General features: G+C 46.6%; 1 protein-coding gene across 1 annotated transcript; it reads left to right on the top strand.

Annotated features, from left to right (window-relative positions):
* Positions 1 to 451: 451 nt before the first annotated feature.
* On the top strand, positions 452 to 11,383 carry LOC121620826 (putative uncharacterized protein DDB_G0268364). Its single transcript, XM_041957052.1, has 2 exons — positions 452 to 693; positions 6,846 to 11,383. The coding sequence occupies exon 2, from the start codon at positions 7,416 to 7,418 to the stop codon at positions 9,288 to 9,290; it is 1,875 nt and encodes a 624-aa protein (XP_041812986.1). The 5' UTR covers positions 452 to 693; positions 6,846 to 7,415; the 3' UTR covers positions 9,291 to 11,383.
* Positions 11,384 to 16,055: the final 4,672 nt, after the last annotated feature.

The raw sequence follows: 16,055 nt of genomic DNA, 5'->3' as shown, positions 1-16,055 counted from the left end.
GACAATGAAATAGCACACTGTCACTCACAAAGCCACATGGGTCTGTAAAGTCTGGTCAGGACAGAATGTGCAAAGAATGAGAATCTGTTTTTCCCAAAACACTGGCTGTGATGGGCAAAACCAGCTCTCTTTACATGTGTTTGCTCCCGGCTTGTTTCTATGTGTGTTTCCACTATGCTCCTTATTGTGATGTCTAGTAACCTGATTATGGGTATCATAGGCCTTCATCTGACTGAGTCTGGCTTTGAGCCGAGTCCCTCCCCCTCCAGGCCTTTCTCCTCCCCCTTGCATCTCCTCTCCTGCAACAGGATTTGAAGGCAAGGAGAGAGGGAGGGGGCAGAGCCGAGAGAGAAACAAAAAACGTGACTAGGCACCCAAAGCGTCCTGTTATGCAACAACTGACCCACTAACATACATTTAGAGCCTCAGAGAGAGAAGCAGAGAGAGAGGGAGGGAGAGAGAGAGAAACTGGAGCAAACATGAGGAGCGCACTGAAAACAAGCGGCACTGTGTTCACACTCTCGCATATACCTGCGCTAATCGGAGAGCTGGTGTTTTGAAAGTGACGGACGGTGTGCGTGAGCGTGAGTTTGAGCGCGGCGGACCGGCGGCCGATGCGCAAAGCGGATTGTTGCGCAGGAACCGGGCTGCTGGAGCCCGCTGTGGATTCTGTCATCTTTAGAGGAAAAAAATGTAAGTTTGTCTTATTTTAATAACCGCACTACTCCATTAATCATGCTCCTGTCTAATTGTTGGTTGGATACACAGGCTTCTCTGAATGCGCTGTTTTTTTTTTCTCGGCATGTTTTTTTTTTCATTTTTGCATCTGTGTTTGTTTTGGTGCTCGGGCGCATCTTCCCAATGTCAAGGCGAGGCTGTATCCCTCTGAAGACTATATGTGAGTGTCTGTGTGTGGGCGGGGGTGTGAGTGGGGGGGCTGGGGCTATGGGATTCCTTCAGAAAAAGGTGCGTCTGGTGGAAACGCACGCAGGCGAACGTGGATGTATTGGAGCGGTGCCCCAGTTGTAATGAGGCAGGGTCAACACCTCCGCGCTGTTGTGTCGTGGCGCATAACCCACTTCACGGTTTATTGTAGTACTTTAGGGACCAGTTCAGTCTGCTCATCCCAGTTTTGCTTTGATAATACACCTGCGTTCAGATCGTTATTTTACCTCTAATTATTAATGCAAGACGATATAATTGAATCCTTTATTGATCACATTCTGGAAAATAATATCATTACAAAAGCGAATATTCCATGTACGCAACGCTCAGAGTCAGGTTTATATTTCTGCTCGCCTTCTTTTGGGTTAGTAGGCTAGTCCATGCAGATAACTGGAAAAATCCCATGCAGGCTCCGAGGACACACTTCTCCCCGTCACGTGTAGCAGCTCTTTGTAAAGGTTAACGCGGCTGTGCAGCACTCCGGGTTAACCCTTTAGTGGGCGAGCAGCCTGAAGGAGCACAACACAAACCACAGCGCGCACACAGGCATGATCGCTCGTCCCGGATCCATGTGGACATCTCAGCTTCCATCGCTTTGTTTTACAACGTCTGTGATGGGAGCCGAGGACGGATTAAGGGATGAAGAATGGTGAAGTTCACGGTCTCTGGTGAGTGCAGCCCCCCAGGCCAGGTGAGGTGTGGATCCCGAACATCTGGATCGAATGTGGGTCAGACGTGTGCCTGTGCTCCAGAGCAGCTCAGCTGACAGTTTCTGTGGAACTAGACTACACAGCGGATGAAAAATGTGCACTGTTTCTTGAGACGAGTCTATTTTTGAGGTGAATATCATAGCATTGAGGGACCCGCGCAGTCGCCTCGGATGACTGGGGATCCAATTAAATATGCATGAAGACAATTTGTCAGACAGGGCAACAAAGGAGGCATGCGGGGTAACATATTCTCACAATGTGTTGCTGCGTGAATCAGAAGTGGTGGGGATTTTTTATTTTATTTTATTTATTTTTTTTGCTTTGAGCCCAACCTAAGACGCAATTAAACGATGCGTTATGGCCTTTAACTGCACCGGAGCGGCTATAAACAACTCCGTTTGGCTGCGGTCCAGCACAGGTTCAGGAGTGGTGTAAATGTTGCGAGGACTTGGAGGTTCATAGATTACAAAGACGAGGCATTTTATGAGGCATTTTACAGTTTGTTTGGAGAGAGAAAACCAATCTTTACTTGGTTTTCCACACCGGCTTTGTGGTTTATACGCTGCACGTGGGCATGGTCACCCGCCTCCACCTATTGCAGCGTTCCCATGCGTTCAGGCATCACATGCAGCTTGTGCTCATGTAAGACAGCAGTGTGAACAAGCGATTTTCTAGATGACAAGAGTTATTTCAGATTTTGCTGTGAGTGTGTCTTTCCTCTGTGGAGTGAAGCACTGGCAGGGGGCATTTTACGCATTGGAAGTTGTGCATGTGCCGCATCTGGAGCTGTGCGAGGTGAAGGAAACATAGAAGATGTTACGCAGGTTGCATAATAAATGAATTAAATAATTAAAATGGATTAAAGAATGGGGCAGATTATGCAATCGATGGAAACCCATAGTCTGTGGCTATGCAGCGCTGCGCTTTGCTGCGGAGCGGCCGCTGCCAATTGGTTGGCGCACACACTGGGTCTCTATGCCAGCCATGAATGTAGGTCACATTAGTCCTGTGGGAGGGGGGCGAGGCGCCCAACGCTGCCGACTAGAAAGGCAGAATAAAAAACCCCACCAAAATAAATCCTCGCCCCGCCATAACAAAGAAACGAGTCAGGCATGCAGAAAAACAAGACTGGCAGACTGATAAAAGTCCTGCGCACCTAAGGAAATAACATTTCACTTACTAAAACGTATGCAATAAAAACATTTTTTTTTGACGTAGTATATGTATATAATATAGTATCTTTACTGCTGAGACAACTGTGGTTATTGAGGTGTGATTAAACCCTGTCTGTGTCCACCTCAATAAATAACCTATAGGAGGGGAGTTCACTCTCAGGAGCGTCTCCATTCTGTCCTACTTTGTGGCCTCTTGACTTTCTCGTCGTTTCCTGGCACATGTAAGATGATAAAAGATGAGGGCCGTGCTTTGTTATTGTGCTGTGGTTTGGAGGCAGCACAGAGGCGAATTACAGCGTTTAGTAGGCCACGGGAGCACATGTGACTGGTGCAACACATGGACTGAGTCACTCAGCTTTTTTTTTTTTCCCTTTTCCAGAGAGGGGTTATATGGCAGTGTGTTCGTGGAACAAGGATCTAGCTGGGATAGGACTCCGCCTCGCTGGCATGCTGCCCAATTCCTTACCCCCCCCCCCCCCCCCCCCCTCTGCTTTTTCTTGGGAAGATAAAGTCAGCCCCCGGACTTGGAATTCAAGCAGACCCCACCCATGACCCCCAACCCTTCACCACGTGCCATACATTGCATTCTTCCCGGGGTAGCATGGGGGGGGGCAACAGTTTCATCATTCCCCTTTTTCTCTGAAGCATGAGCCCCCCCCCCCCCCCCCCCCCCCCCCCCCTCTTTATTTTAGACCTGCTTCCATTTCCTGAAACACTCCACAGAAACACGTGCAGGGGTTTGAACTCAGTCCACTGTTTCCAAAGCTCATTGCCACATTTAGACTCTTGCGGCGTGGGCCCTGTGGCCGTGCGAACGAGTGCAACTTGGATTCTTTTACTGTGCTATCATTCCACAAGTGCCACAGAGACCTAGTGATGACACGTGAAGAATATATGATAAATTGGACAGAGTAATCTAGGGCAGGGATGTGTGCAGAGGAGCAGGGCTGTGACACGCTTGCTTCAGTGGGATGTATTTGTGCATTTGAGCTGGAAAATTAGATTTATGCGCGCAAATAAAATGGCTGCATTTTTAACTTGCTTTTTTGGCGGCGGTTATTTGTTCGCCGTGTGTCTGCTGTTGTGGCTTTAAGCAGCTGCGGAAACGAGAATCTGTCGTAATTTCGGTGACAGAGCGGGTGAGTGAAATGGATTTACAGGCTGAGCTGTGAAGGAGACACGTCGTAGGTCGCTATGATTCACGCTCATTCACATGGTCGGGTATTGAGGGGTGTTACAGAGGCAGAGGCGAACACACAGCGAAGAGCCAGAGCCACCACTGTGACTTAATTAAACTGACTGTAGGAGAGATATGGAATGTACGCACTCGGTGACGTCACTCACCCTCCTTTTGTTACAGAACGCTGTTTTCTCACCATCTGCTTTTGACCATGTCAAACCACTGGTTCAGAGGAAGGGAGAGAGAGTCCGATATGATTGGCTGCCCTTTCTGTTTTCCCCCCTTTTGTTGCTATGGGTGACACATTCCTTCTATTGATGCAATACCAACATTGGCGCAATTGCCTCTGGTTTCCCCCCTACCCAGCTACAGTATAATCTCATCTCCAGCCCTCTCTTTGTTTTAACTCTCCCTCGCTGATTCCCACCACTTCTTTGTCTCTGCTCCACTTGCTCTCACCTCCGTCTATATTTAGACAATGCTCTAATTCTCCGCGCCTCCTTGTTCTGTTTTTGTCTTCCCATCGCGTTTCGTCTTTTTTCCGATCTCTCCCTTGTCTCTCGCCGCCTCACCTCTCCGCAGCTCGGCTGACCTATATTCCGGCGAGCCGTTCAGTGGAAGTAGCTAGCCTTGTGTTTACAGAGTGCGGTCAGTCGCCAGTTTCTGGGTCAGTGGGACATACTGAGAAAAAAAGTCTCTCTCTTCATTCTTTCTCTCTCGTGCCCATCAGCCACATGTCAAAGGCTCACGAGGATAACCTTAAACCAGTGAGCAAAGCAGAGAGGAAAAACTTGAGACACTTTCAAATAAAAATGGTGTGAATATAATGTAGATTCTTAGATTAGATTTGGAAAAAAAAATAAAACATGTCTGCCATTGTCTGCATTTTAGAGGTAGGAAAAGCTCCTCTTGTGATAATCCATATTCATTGTGACGATATGCCTGTAGTTACGTAATGGTGTCAGATCCTGAGGAAGAGCAGAGTAGAACCAGTGCAAACACCTTGCCAGATTATGGGATTACAGGTTCAGACAGTGTAATAGTGTTTATGCAGTTTAAACTAGTGTACAGATGTTGAGTAACGCACATTAACTGCCTCTGGTAAAAATGGACGAGAACTACCGTGACCCTGTTATAATGCTTACTTTAAATAGAAAACACCAATACGTTCGCAGGGGACTACATTTGGATATGTTTGACCTTCTAGACCTACTGGAGTCATTTTGCCAGTCTGATTATGTCGGTTCATGGTAGTCCGAAGTGCAGAGAGAGTCATTTGTTTGTTTTTGTCTTACATCTCTGAAAGCCATGCAGAAGTACAAAAACACGTGTGACCTAATTATTTTCCAGGAAGAGTCTGACCTGTGGTCGAGAAGCAGGTAAATGCAACATTTCCTGTCTGAACAGTCAGGTAATCATTAGAATTATTAGATTCATCCTTGGGGAACCACCGATATGTGTATCAGATTTTTTGAATTTATTATTCTATTGTACAGTGGTTGTTGAGATATTTCAGTCTTGAGTGGTTGACCGACAGTTGACTGACACCGCCATCCCTAGAGCCATGCTGCTAACACGGCTAAAAGATAAAAAATTGAAAAAGATTATTATCATTGGTGTTATGCCCTAATAATTATTTTGGTTTTGTCTGGAGGTCCACCTGTTCAGCTCATTGCAGAGGCCTCGCTGCTGTATTTGAGCTCTGAGTCACCCATCTCCATAGTTATGAGACTTTCCGACCACCCTCGTGTTTCACCCAAATGTTAACAGGCCGTCTTTTCCTGAATGTGTCCCGCCTCCCACCTCCTTTCTTTCCAGGGGCCCTTGACCTATATTTATCAAAGCCCCACCTCCCAGCTGCCCCCACACCTCCAAATCTCTCGCCTCAGTCTCAGTGTCTTTATCCTTGACCTGCACTGGCTGCTGCCTTTGTCTGCCTTATCTGCTCACTCTGCATCATTGATTTGGCATTGAGTTGCTTTGGCGAAGAATGCTGCCACATTCCTGTGCGGATGAACGCATGGGGGGTAGCGGTGTCGCAGCCATGTTTGTGGATGGGCTTTCTCAGTGGAAAAAGGGGTTGGCTGTCCCTTATACAGGGTTTTTCCTTTTCGTGAAATGTTCTAAAACGGATCCTGGGAACCCCACCAGCCCTGCGTCTGACTCACCCTTCGCTCAGTCTGGCCCAGATACTCATCAGGCAAACAAAAAAAGCTCATCCTTAAACAGTCCAGTTCTGTGCTCTCAGCATGTGTCAGACTGATGCAGTTTCTGTGGTGTGACACTATTTCTTTCATGTGTGCACTTGCCTCGATTGCCATATATGCCATTTCTAATTACCGGCCTTTTATTTTTGCCTTCAGCTGCCTCAAAAAATGCGAGCTCGGATATTTCTATGTGTTTAAAACATTACATGGATGCCTTTATAACTACTGGGTGACAAGATGAAACAGGATCGTCAGCCTTGCAATGAACTCAATGCCCTCATTACATCACAAAAGTCAACATCAACACACCAGGCTGAGGGTCAGGGGTCATAGGCTGCAGACGGAGCAGATCAATGGCAGGGCCCAAAGGTCAGACAGTGAGGTCTAGTGACCATTTATTGGTTGCCAGAGGTGACACCATCATTTCAAGCCAGACACGCCAAAACAGCAAAAGGGTGCTGGGATGTAGAAATGTGTCTTTCATCACTATGCATGCTTAAAAGAAAAACAGAATTAGGAGGAATGCCAAGAAATGCCTTGAAAGACATCATTTTCAGTCTGATATGATGGAGCACCAGCAGTCCACATGGATTAACATATCTTTTTTCTTCTGTCTTTGTCTCCGCAGCCTTTCATCTTGCAGTCAACCGAAGAGAGGAGAGAGACAGACAGAGGGAGCGAGAGCGAGGCTCCCCAAGAGACTGACACGCTGAGGTAGACGGGCCGACCTACATCCTGCTGTTTGCAGTTTGGAGATCTAGGACATTTCTCCGCCAGCTTAGCTCAGTGTGCCGTTTTCATGCTAAACCTTTAAAACCAACCGCGGAAAAGCAAAAGGAAAAAAAGACAATTCATTCATCCACTCAACTTTAAGGACATTTGTTCTTTTTTCGAGACTGATCTGATCCACTTAGGGTCTGTGATACTTTGAAGAGTCTGGACACTGAACCAAAAACCCTTCAAGTGGATAAATGAGGGTTGCTAATGCTGAGCTCCAGCTGTTTATCTTTTTGATTAATTTGGACACTTGAGTCCCCTCCTGTCATAACTATACTGAACCTGCAATAAACAGAACACATACTTCGGGAGAAAACTTCCAAAGGTTGGTTTTGTCGCACCCCCTCCTCCCCTTCACCTCTGACCTGGTTCTTCCCCAGTCGCCCAAGAAACATTTCAAACTGGCTGCCACTAGACAAGAATGGAAAATCTGACTTCAGCTCTCAAAACATTAAACAAAAACTCAGGGAATAACCTAAACTGCCTTGAGACCTTCAATGGATATGAAGAGTCTCCATCTGCACAAGGGAGTCCAACTCGCCTGGGGCGCCTCATCAAGCCCAAACCCAATATCACCTGCAGGCGAAAGCGTGAGTTCATCTCTGATGAGAAGAAGGACGCCTCCTATTGGGAGAAACGCCGCAAAAACAATGAGGCCGCCAAGCGTTCCCGGGAGAAGCGACGTCTCAATGATATGGTTTTGGAGAACCGTGTCATTGCACTGAATGATGAGAATGTGAGGCTCAAGACAGAGCTGCTCCAGCTGAAGCTGCGCTTTGGCCTCATAACCACTGCCTCCTACATTGAAAAGAGCCAGCAGATTGGTGGAGGCAACAACGCGGGAAATGGAGGATCATCCTCCTCTTCTACTCAGTACTACTCCAGTGGCTACTCGAGCAGCTCTCAGGTGATGATGAACTCTGATTCTTCAGAAACAGAGCAGTCGGGACGCAGCGAGGGCCACAGGCAGCTGGTGAAATACTCCCCACGTGGCTCCCTCTCTGACATGTCCGATGGCTCCTCCAGGGACAGCCCTGAGCCCATTCCTTTTGAGATCAAACAGGAAGGTGACAGGCTGGAGATGGACATAGCCAGTGGCACCACCACTCAGATCATGTTCAACATCCACCGTGGTCTGGCCTCTGTGCCCACTCACCACCAGATCCAGCAGCATTCTCAGGAGCTGGAGGCTGCCTATCACAGCCAACAGCAGCAGCAGCACCACCACCACCTTCACCAACAACAACAACCCCATCAAGAGCCTGTGGCTGCCATCAACACTGTCAGCCAGCCTGCCCCTCACCCACCTGCTGCCCAGAGGAGCGTCATTCTGTATGGCTCCAGCAGTGCCTCCTATCCTGTGGACACCCTGGCGAGGCCCCAGGACAGCGATCCGCAGACAGCCCCGAAGCAGAGCAGCGGCAGCAGCCGACTGTCCCAGTCAATTACAGAGAGCTCCACGGAGACGCTGGCTGAGGTGACAAAACAGCTGGAGAGGAAGACATTAGACTCCCCGCCATATGAGCTCGCAGACAGCCGTAACGAGGCTGGAGAAAGACAGGTGTACAGAGTTTGCCACCTTCCACAGCAAAACCTGCAACAGGAGCAGCAGCAGCAGCACCAGCAAGAGAGCGATTTGTCTGCAGAGCTCCTCCACAAACAAATGGAGGGGGTCAACCACTCCCACCTGTATCATCATCTCCAGCAGCCCCATCATTCGTACCTCAGTGCCCAAGATGAGGAGCCACCGGTGCTTACCTACGAGGGCGGGCCCAGGAGCGAGCCTTACTACCAAGGCCAATCAGGCTCCTCTAGCAAAGACACTTCATCCAGTGATGGAGATCCCCGCAGCTCTGATAAAGATGCCTCCACGGATGATGACGAGTCCCCCTCCTCATCCTGCTCAGATATGGGCAGCTACCACAACCAACACCTTACTGGTGTCCACCAGCCTGCCTCACCTCTGCCCTCCTCCCAGGCCTGCCCTCAGGCCCAGGTCCGGGATCCCCAGGGGGAGGTGAAGGGCACAGCGTTGCCTCACAAACTCAGACTCAAACACCGGGCCATGAGCACCGGGAGCAGCGGCAACTGCTCCGGCCAGGAGTCCCCCACAACCCCTCCCTCTGCCACACCACCTCCCCTGCCCCAGCATCCCTACTTGTCCCTCATGCCACAGCAGAACATTAAGGGAGAGAGCCCAGGTGGGGTCTGCAAACAGACGGCCTCAGGGGAGGGGGTCAGGAAGGAAAGCGCGAAAAAGGAGACAGGTGGACGACGAAACAAGAGGAGAGATTAGGTGACTTTGTCTTTTAGAACTTGTCACAACTTAAACAAAAGACATTTCTCCTCTAAAAACTACCCTGCCATCATGCCTTTGCCCTATAATCAAATCCCCTCCTCAAGCCCTTGGGACAGGAAGCTGGGCTTTTCTACACCCCTACCCACAATATCACCAAAAAGGCTGGACATCTTGTAGGGCTGTATCATATTTGTATATATTGTACAGATTTGTCATTTCTTACATCCTTTACATACTTACAGAAGCACTTTTGTTTATGTAATGAGAGGAGGAATGGAACTGCCTGCTTTTCTACTTTTGCCATCCAACAATATACAGCACAGTGCATCAGCATACGTCAGCATTTTGATCACTTACAAACAAGAATGTAGGGAAACGAAAAGTTTTTAGCTTTATCAGTACTATGAATTTGGTACATATCTGACTGTAGACAAACATACACATGTATGGCTATCTGCCTTAATTAAAATCAAATGCAAACACACACTGGGGACATCCCCTCGACCAAAGAAGCACCAACACTACAAATATTAAGTTCCATACCTCTTCCCAGACCCTACCTCTACCAACCCATACTCTCCCCAGCCATCTCCATTATTTCACAAAAGATCGCCATCACCTTTATTTTTTAAGCACTTGGTTTGTATATTACTGTGATATATGAATATATGTATCTATTATAAATATATATTTTACAAAGAAATTTGAATACAAATTCAACAAAAATGCGACAAACCTGCAATGGTTAAAGAGGGTTTTGAAAGTGACCATCTTATTATGAATCACAATTACTGTACAGCCACATTGTCCACTGTTGCTACAGGACCCATTCGAATTCAAACGCCTCTCTCTTGATTGTTAAGCTTTAGCATTAATCATTTGTTAATGCCCTGTTTACACAGAAATGGCCGTCCAGTTTGGAGCGCCAACAGCACTGAATGGAGAACATGTTGTTTCCTGAGGCAAGGGCCTCATTAAAATGTTTGGATTTCTTAACCTTTACCCAGCCTTTAAATATTCGGTGGAATTCACCAGCTGCAGGCTATAAGCCTTTAGTTTATTTGAGCTTTATCAACCATATCTTGTTGTTGTTACCATTCACTGGCCCAATGTATTTATTTCCCTCTTCTCCACACGTCCATCACTGTAGAAAAGCCCACAGGAACATAGACGGAGAATGTGTACAGACCTTTTTAGATACATACTGCAGCCTTGAGTTTGAACTGTAATGTAGGCATGGGATGCTTGGAGGCAGAAGCGGGAGGTCACATTCATGTAAACACACTACAATGCACTGAGTTCTGAACAAGTTCCTCTTGTGTATCCTAAGAGAGCCCTCCATAGTTACTGTACATTTATAGGACATGGAATGAGGTTTCGTAGTGTGACCAAGCATGGCCCTTTCGGCTCATAGAGCTCAGATAATTGAGGTATTGTGAAATAAAAGCTAATGCAAAACCAAATTTCTCCAACCCTCCAATTGGTGCCAGCGTTAAAACTCCCTTAAATTAATGTAGAAAAGGACGTCCCTTGTTTCCCATGTGCCTCCATTACTCATTTCAGGGGTTATTCATCCCTTTCTCATGGTAGTTCTGCCACTGGGCAGTGATGAATTGCCTGCACTGGATCTTAGTTTAACAAAAGTCTATGTACCATGTTTGGCTTTTTGGTGCTTGTGTATAAATGTAAAGCTTCCCCCACCCCCTGAACAACACTGTAATGTTAATTTCATTGGTTTTATATCCTCTTTTTTTTCTTCAAGGTGTTGTTCTGCTTCCCTCTATACTGTGTCTTTTCTCCTATTGACTGTGATGACATGTATTTGCCTCATTCCTCCTCCCTCCTCCCGCCCTTTTTCAGTGTGTATTAATCAGTAATGTTTGTGGTTTTGCTGATGGTTTTATGAAAAAGACAAGAGGACAAAAAAAAAGAAACAGGCAAAGATAGTGTGGTGTTTAGAGATGGGTGGTGGTTGGTCTAGTTGGTCATTACCATCGCTTCCTTTTGACATGAATATGTATGTAAAGACACTAATGTTCATTGTGGAAGATGGGAGCATTTCAAGATCGGAAAATAAAATAAAAAGAATGTTGACCCTATCAACATATCATGAAAAGAGAGTTTCCTCTGTTCTTTCCCCGGTGTTTGTATGGCATAGCACAACGACACCTGTTTGGATGTTATACACACTTATAACCAACTTCTACAGGCCACACAGCAAGACACATTGAGCTGGGCAGCCATTTCAATCTGTCTAAGATCCTTTGGTTTTCACCAGCAGTGACCGTCAATGCAGCAATCACAGTCTGTAGGCAGCACTGACAAACTGGAGGCCTGGCTCGTCATCTTAACTACTGTGATGATGGTCTATGACCATTATGCCAGAACCACTAGTTAGGTAATATATTACTCACTGATGGACATAACAGAATGAATCACCACCAGTGACCAAACAGAATAAATTAAGGCAATAGAGAATTTTGATCATACTTGGTTTTAATCTTTTATATTCCTTGAGAGCACTTTCAAAGTTTCTTGACACTGTGCGCCACATTATATAAGGACATGCCCCTGTTTCCTGTAAGGTTGTCTATTTTTGTACTTCAGATTTTTTTAACTTCTCTCAAAAACTTAAGTTTGAGATAAAAGCAAACCTTGACAGGCACACCCTGTTTCCATTGTGCAGAGATAGCCTTGTATAGAGCTGACCATTCCCCATGAGACTCTCTTTGGCATCTGAGGCTAATCTGCAATGAGAGGAGCTTCACGGTGACACACTTCGGCTGGTGGGGCCAGCGAACACCCTGGCAAGCTTGTCTGATGTAACACTGGCCTACTTCTACTAATAGACACAAGCTTAATGCATGAAAACACCATCAAATGTTGCACTCACGTTGGGCAGAAACCCTCACACACACTCTGCTTATAGCCTCTGCACTTGAAACTCGTGTTTGAAGCTCTGATGTCTCATTACTTTTGACACACTCCACATGGCCTTGAGTGGACATTAAACGCTGTGAATAACAAGCTAAAAACGAATAAAATCACTCTCACTTCTGAAGCATGACACACTGGCCTACAGAGCCAGAGGACCACGAAATATTTATAGCAGAGGAGCAACACAGACTGGACCGTGTTTCAAACTAAACAGCCTATATCTGAACTGAGAGCGTCAGCTCGGTGTGATGTGCGGGACAAAGCCGGGGCAGAGACAGTCTGAGCCTCTGACTGCTGCTGCCAGCTCAGCTGTCCCGCCAACCTCCTGGCCAAGTCCCCCTGCATTCTTTGTATTGACACAGAAAAGGCTGCTGTGTTATCAAAGTCCAAGTCCAGACTCACAGGCTATATGGTACCATATTGTCGGAGTATATAGATTGTATATGCGTGGTTAATAATCAACCAATGTCTTGCCTTCTTGACTAAAATGTTGAAATGTATTACATTACATGTGCATTTCAATGCAATATAACATAATTTGAAATTGTAGTGGTGTTATTACACAACTGGTCCCTAAAAATGGGGTGATTACCCAGTAAGCACATGCAGTGCTTCCTAAATAATCCATTTTTCGCTGTCTCCTGCCCCCTTAAAAATCAAAACGGGGTCATGTTCATAACAACATAAAGGGCAAAGGGAGGAGCGGCAAAGGGGGAAGGAGGGGGGAGAATACAGGAGGGGAGGGAAGTTAACCCAGTGCACTAACTTGATCTAAGTCTGCAAACAAAGCAGCTCTTTGAGGCTGACGCATCAATGCCCTTCACAATGCTCTCTGTCACTCACACACACACACACACGCTCACACAAACACACACAAGTACATGCTTGCACACGCGCACACACACACACACACGTACCAGTGCGCATTCCCTCACACATGTGCAAAACGGGGGGAAAAGCACACAGACTGCCCTTCCTATACGATATAGCTTTTGGGAGTCAGTAAACATGGAATTCCTTACAATAGCCCCCCTGCATAGCATTCATGAGATTGTGCCAAGGTGACACTCCCTGCAGCATTTTGCTGTGTCTCCCGTTTTCCTGATTTGACTTGAATGGCTGCTGCACCGGAGCTTGCATAAACAGGTCAGGAAGAAAAGTAGGTCAGTGTGCGCGGGAAGGGAGGAGAGAGGAAAAGGAGAAGTAAAGAGAGGGAGAGGGAGTGCGCTGGTGGATGGATCAATGGAGGCTATGGCTTCATCTATGTCACTCTTGTTTGTCTCTGGCAGCAGAGATGCTCTTGGCAAACAGAGCAGAAACAGGGCTCTCGTGTTACCTGGTTCCACTGGGGAAAGTTTAGGTTAGTGGAGCAGGAAAGGGGGGAAGGAGGGGGTTGATGGAGAGTGAGAGAAAAATGAGAGAGCAGAGTAGAAGGCAATGGGGAGGGGGGGACCCCAGGATTGCAGAGATCTGGTTTGCTTCCAAGGTGGCAAACTAGAAACTGACACATTTCTGGGGCAGGTTCCAGGATGCCTGCAAAGCCAGGTCACATTCAAGTAACACTACCGAAGAACCCCCCCTGCATAATGTGAAGAACAGCCGTGACCATACTTGCTTTGTCTGTCATTACATACGGTAGCAGGTGTACAGTGACCTACACTGGATGCTAATAAGGAGCAAACTCAGGCAGCAGACCTGTCAACTGAACATGTTTCCCTCGCTGAGCTCTTCCTTACCTGCACCTGTGTGCATATTCTATAGCTTCCAAGCAAACACACCTGTGAATACAATGAATGCTTGCATTGCATATCCACATGCAAAGAAACAGATATGCACAGTATGTTAAGTCATGAAGCTCATAGTTACCACACTGATGATGACATGACCTACTTGTCTATCATTCATAAGCCTGAAGGCAAAATTCCTGTTCACTATCCGACACTGCAAGGTCTCATTACGAGGCCTTGTAGCCTTAGAGCGTGGTCAATTAAATATTACAAATACATGAACAGCACAAAACATAATGGATTCTTAAGGAAAAAAGTGGATTCTTAGAAAAGCATTCCAATATTCGAAGCCAAGGAAATGAAAATGTAAAGATCAAAAACTGCTTACATAACTCACTTGTAGCTTGAGGCTCAGTACACATCTCATCCCTTGTTACAAGGGGGGTACAGGCAGAGGGAGTGATGTCTGATCAGAGGCAGCAGCAATAAAGAGGTACAAACGCAAAAATATGAAGGAAGAGTGATGAGAGGCAAATTTTGCGGTGCATAAATACAGAGAGAAGAACACAAATAAGTGTTACGACTATATTATATTAAAGCAATAAAACATTTTATTCAAGCTTCTTAAGTGTGCAATTTAAGTGGGAGATAAACTCTTCCGGTGAAAGTTAAAACATGTTTCAGCAAAGAGCAGCAGTGAGAGGTGAGGTGAGATGACACACTGAATGCTCTGTGCAGCTGTTCACCCACATTCAAACTGGTCTGGAGCGGCTGCTGGACTGAATAGAGCCGGGACAGGGAGTGGCCTCGCCTGGATTTAGCCCGCACACCCACCCTTTTCACTGTCTTCATCATAAACTCTAGGTCATGCACACACACACACACACACACACACACACACACACACACCAGACACACACACAAAAGACCATTGGACCTGCAGCTTAAACTGTTACACCCCCTCCCCCCAGTCCAAGTGATGTAAGAGGTACTGGCATGTCACAGACTCTGTTTTGTGCATTTATTCGTGAAGTTAATGGCTTATTTTCCTTCTTTTTTTATTTGCACAAGAAAAACAAAGCAGCAAAAACCAATAAAGGAACAGAAGGAAACTGTACAGGTGAAATGTAGAAAACCCCTAAGGCCTACAGAAGGAATCAAAACTCAAATATTCCACAAAAACAAGCAAAGCAAACAAAAAGCATGAAATAAATTGAACAACGTAAAAAGGGTGTGTGTGCTTTAGTGTATGTGAGAGTGCGAGTGCATGTGTGTGGGCACACATACTGAAGCATGTTCAGTCAACACACTTCAAAAGACGCAGAGAGATAAAGCTCAGATATGATCAGTTCAGATAGTTTAGTTCCTCAGATAGTTTCTTGGGCCTACATTTAAAGTTCTTGAGAGAAGAGGAGTGAGATGCAGCTGACAGAACCCAATACGGAACATTGGCAGGTGTAACCCTTTGGTATGTCTCACAATCTAACTGTACGTCACGGGCATTCTTTGCATAAACAAACACAAGCTAAAAGCTCATTTCTAAAAGTGTATGTGTACGTGTCTGTAGCACCATGTGATAAGAAATGGGAGCAGCCTGTGAAAAGAAAAAAAACAAAAACCTGACTCATCTAACAAGTAAGTCAGTCCCCAACCTCTGATTCACTTATCGCTATATTCATATGACCCACATTTCAACAGCACCTCCAGTCCTCATATCTGGTGTCGGAAAAACCGAACGCCTAAATTACCTCTCACCGCCCACACCTGCAGTGCAGCGGGATCCCAACTACTAGTCGCCCCCCTTTAGCAAAGCAGAACGCGAATGCAGCAGTGGATCCGCTGCTCACTGGCGCGCAGCAGCCGACCCGGACGAGGGCTGTAACTGCAGTGTCAGGTTCTGCCAGCTCAACCCAGAGAGAGAGATGGAGAAAGAGAAGGCAGGTGTGTGAGCGTGGATCTGCAATAACCGGAGTCCAACGGGTGAGGAGGCGAATAATGAATGATGATAGAGGCCCAGAGGGAGGGTGGGGGGGTGGGAAAACATTTCAGGGAGTAAAAACAAAGAGTCGACTGTGTCGTTGGCCCCGTGGGCTTCCTT

Source organism: Chelmon rostratus, chromosome 17 (genome assembly GCF_017976325.1).
Source record: "Chelmon rostratus isolate fCheRos1 chromosome 17, fCheRos1.pri, whole genome shotgun sequence".
Taxonomy (NCBI): Eukaryota; Metazoa; Chordata; class Actinopteri; order Chaetodontiformes; family Chaetodontidae; genus Chelmon; species Chelmon rostratus.
The sequence above is the reverse complement of the archived record's forward strand: the minus strand, read 5'-3'. Positions and strand labels throughout refer to the sequence as shown.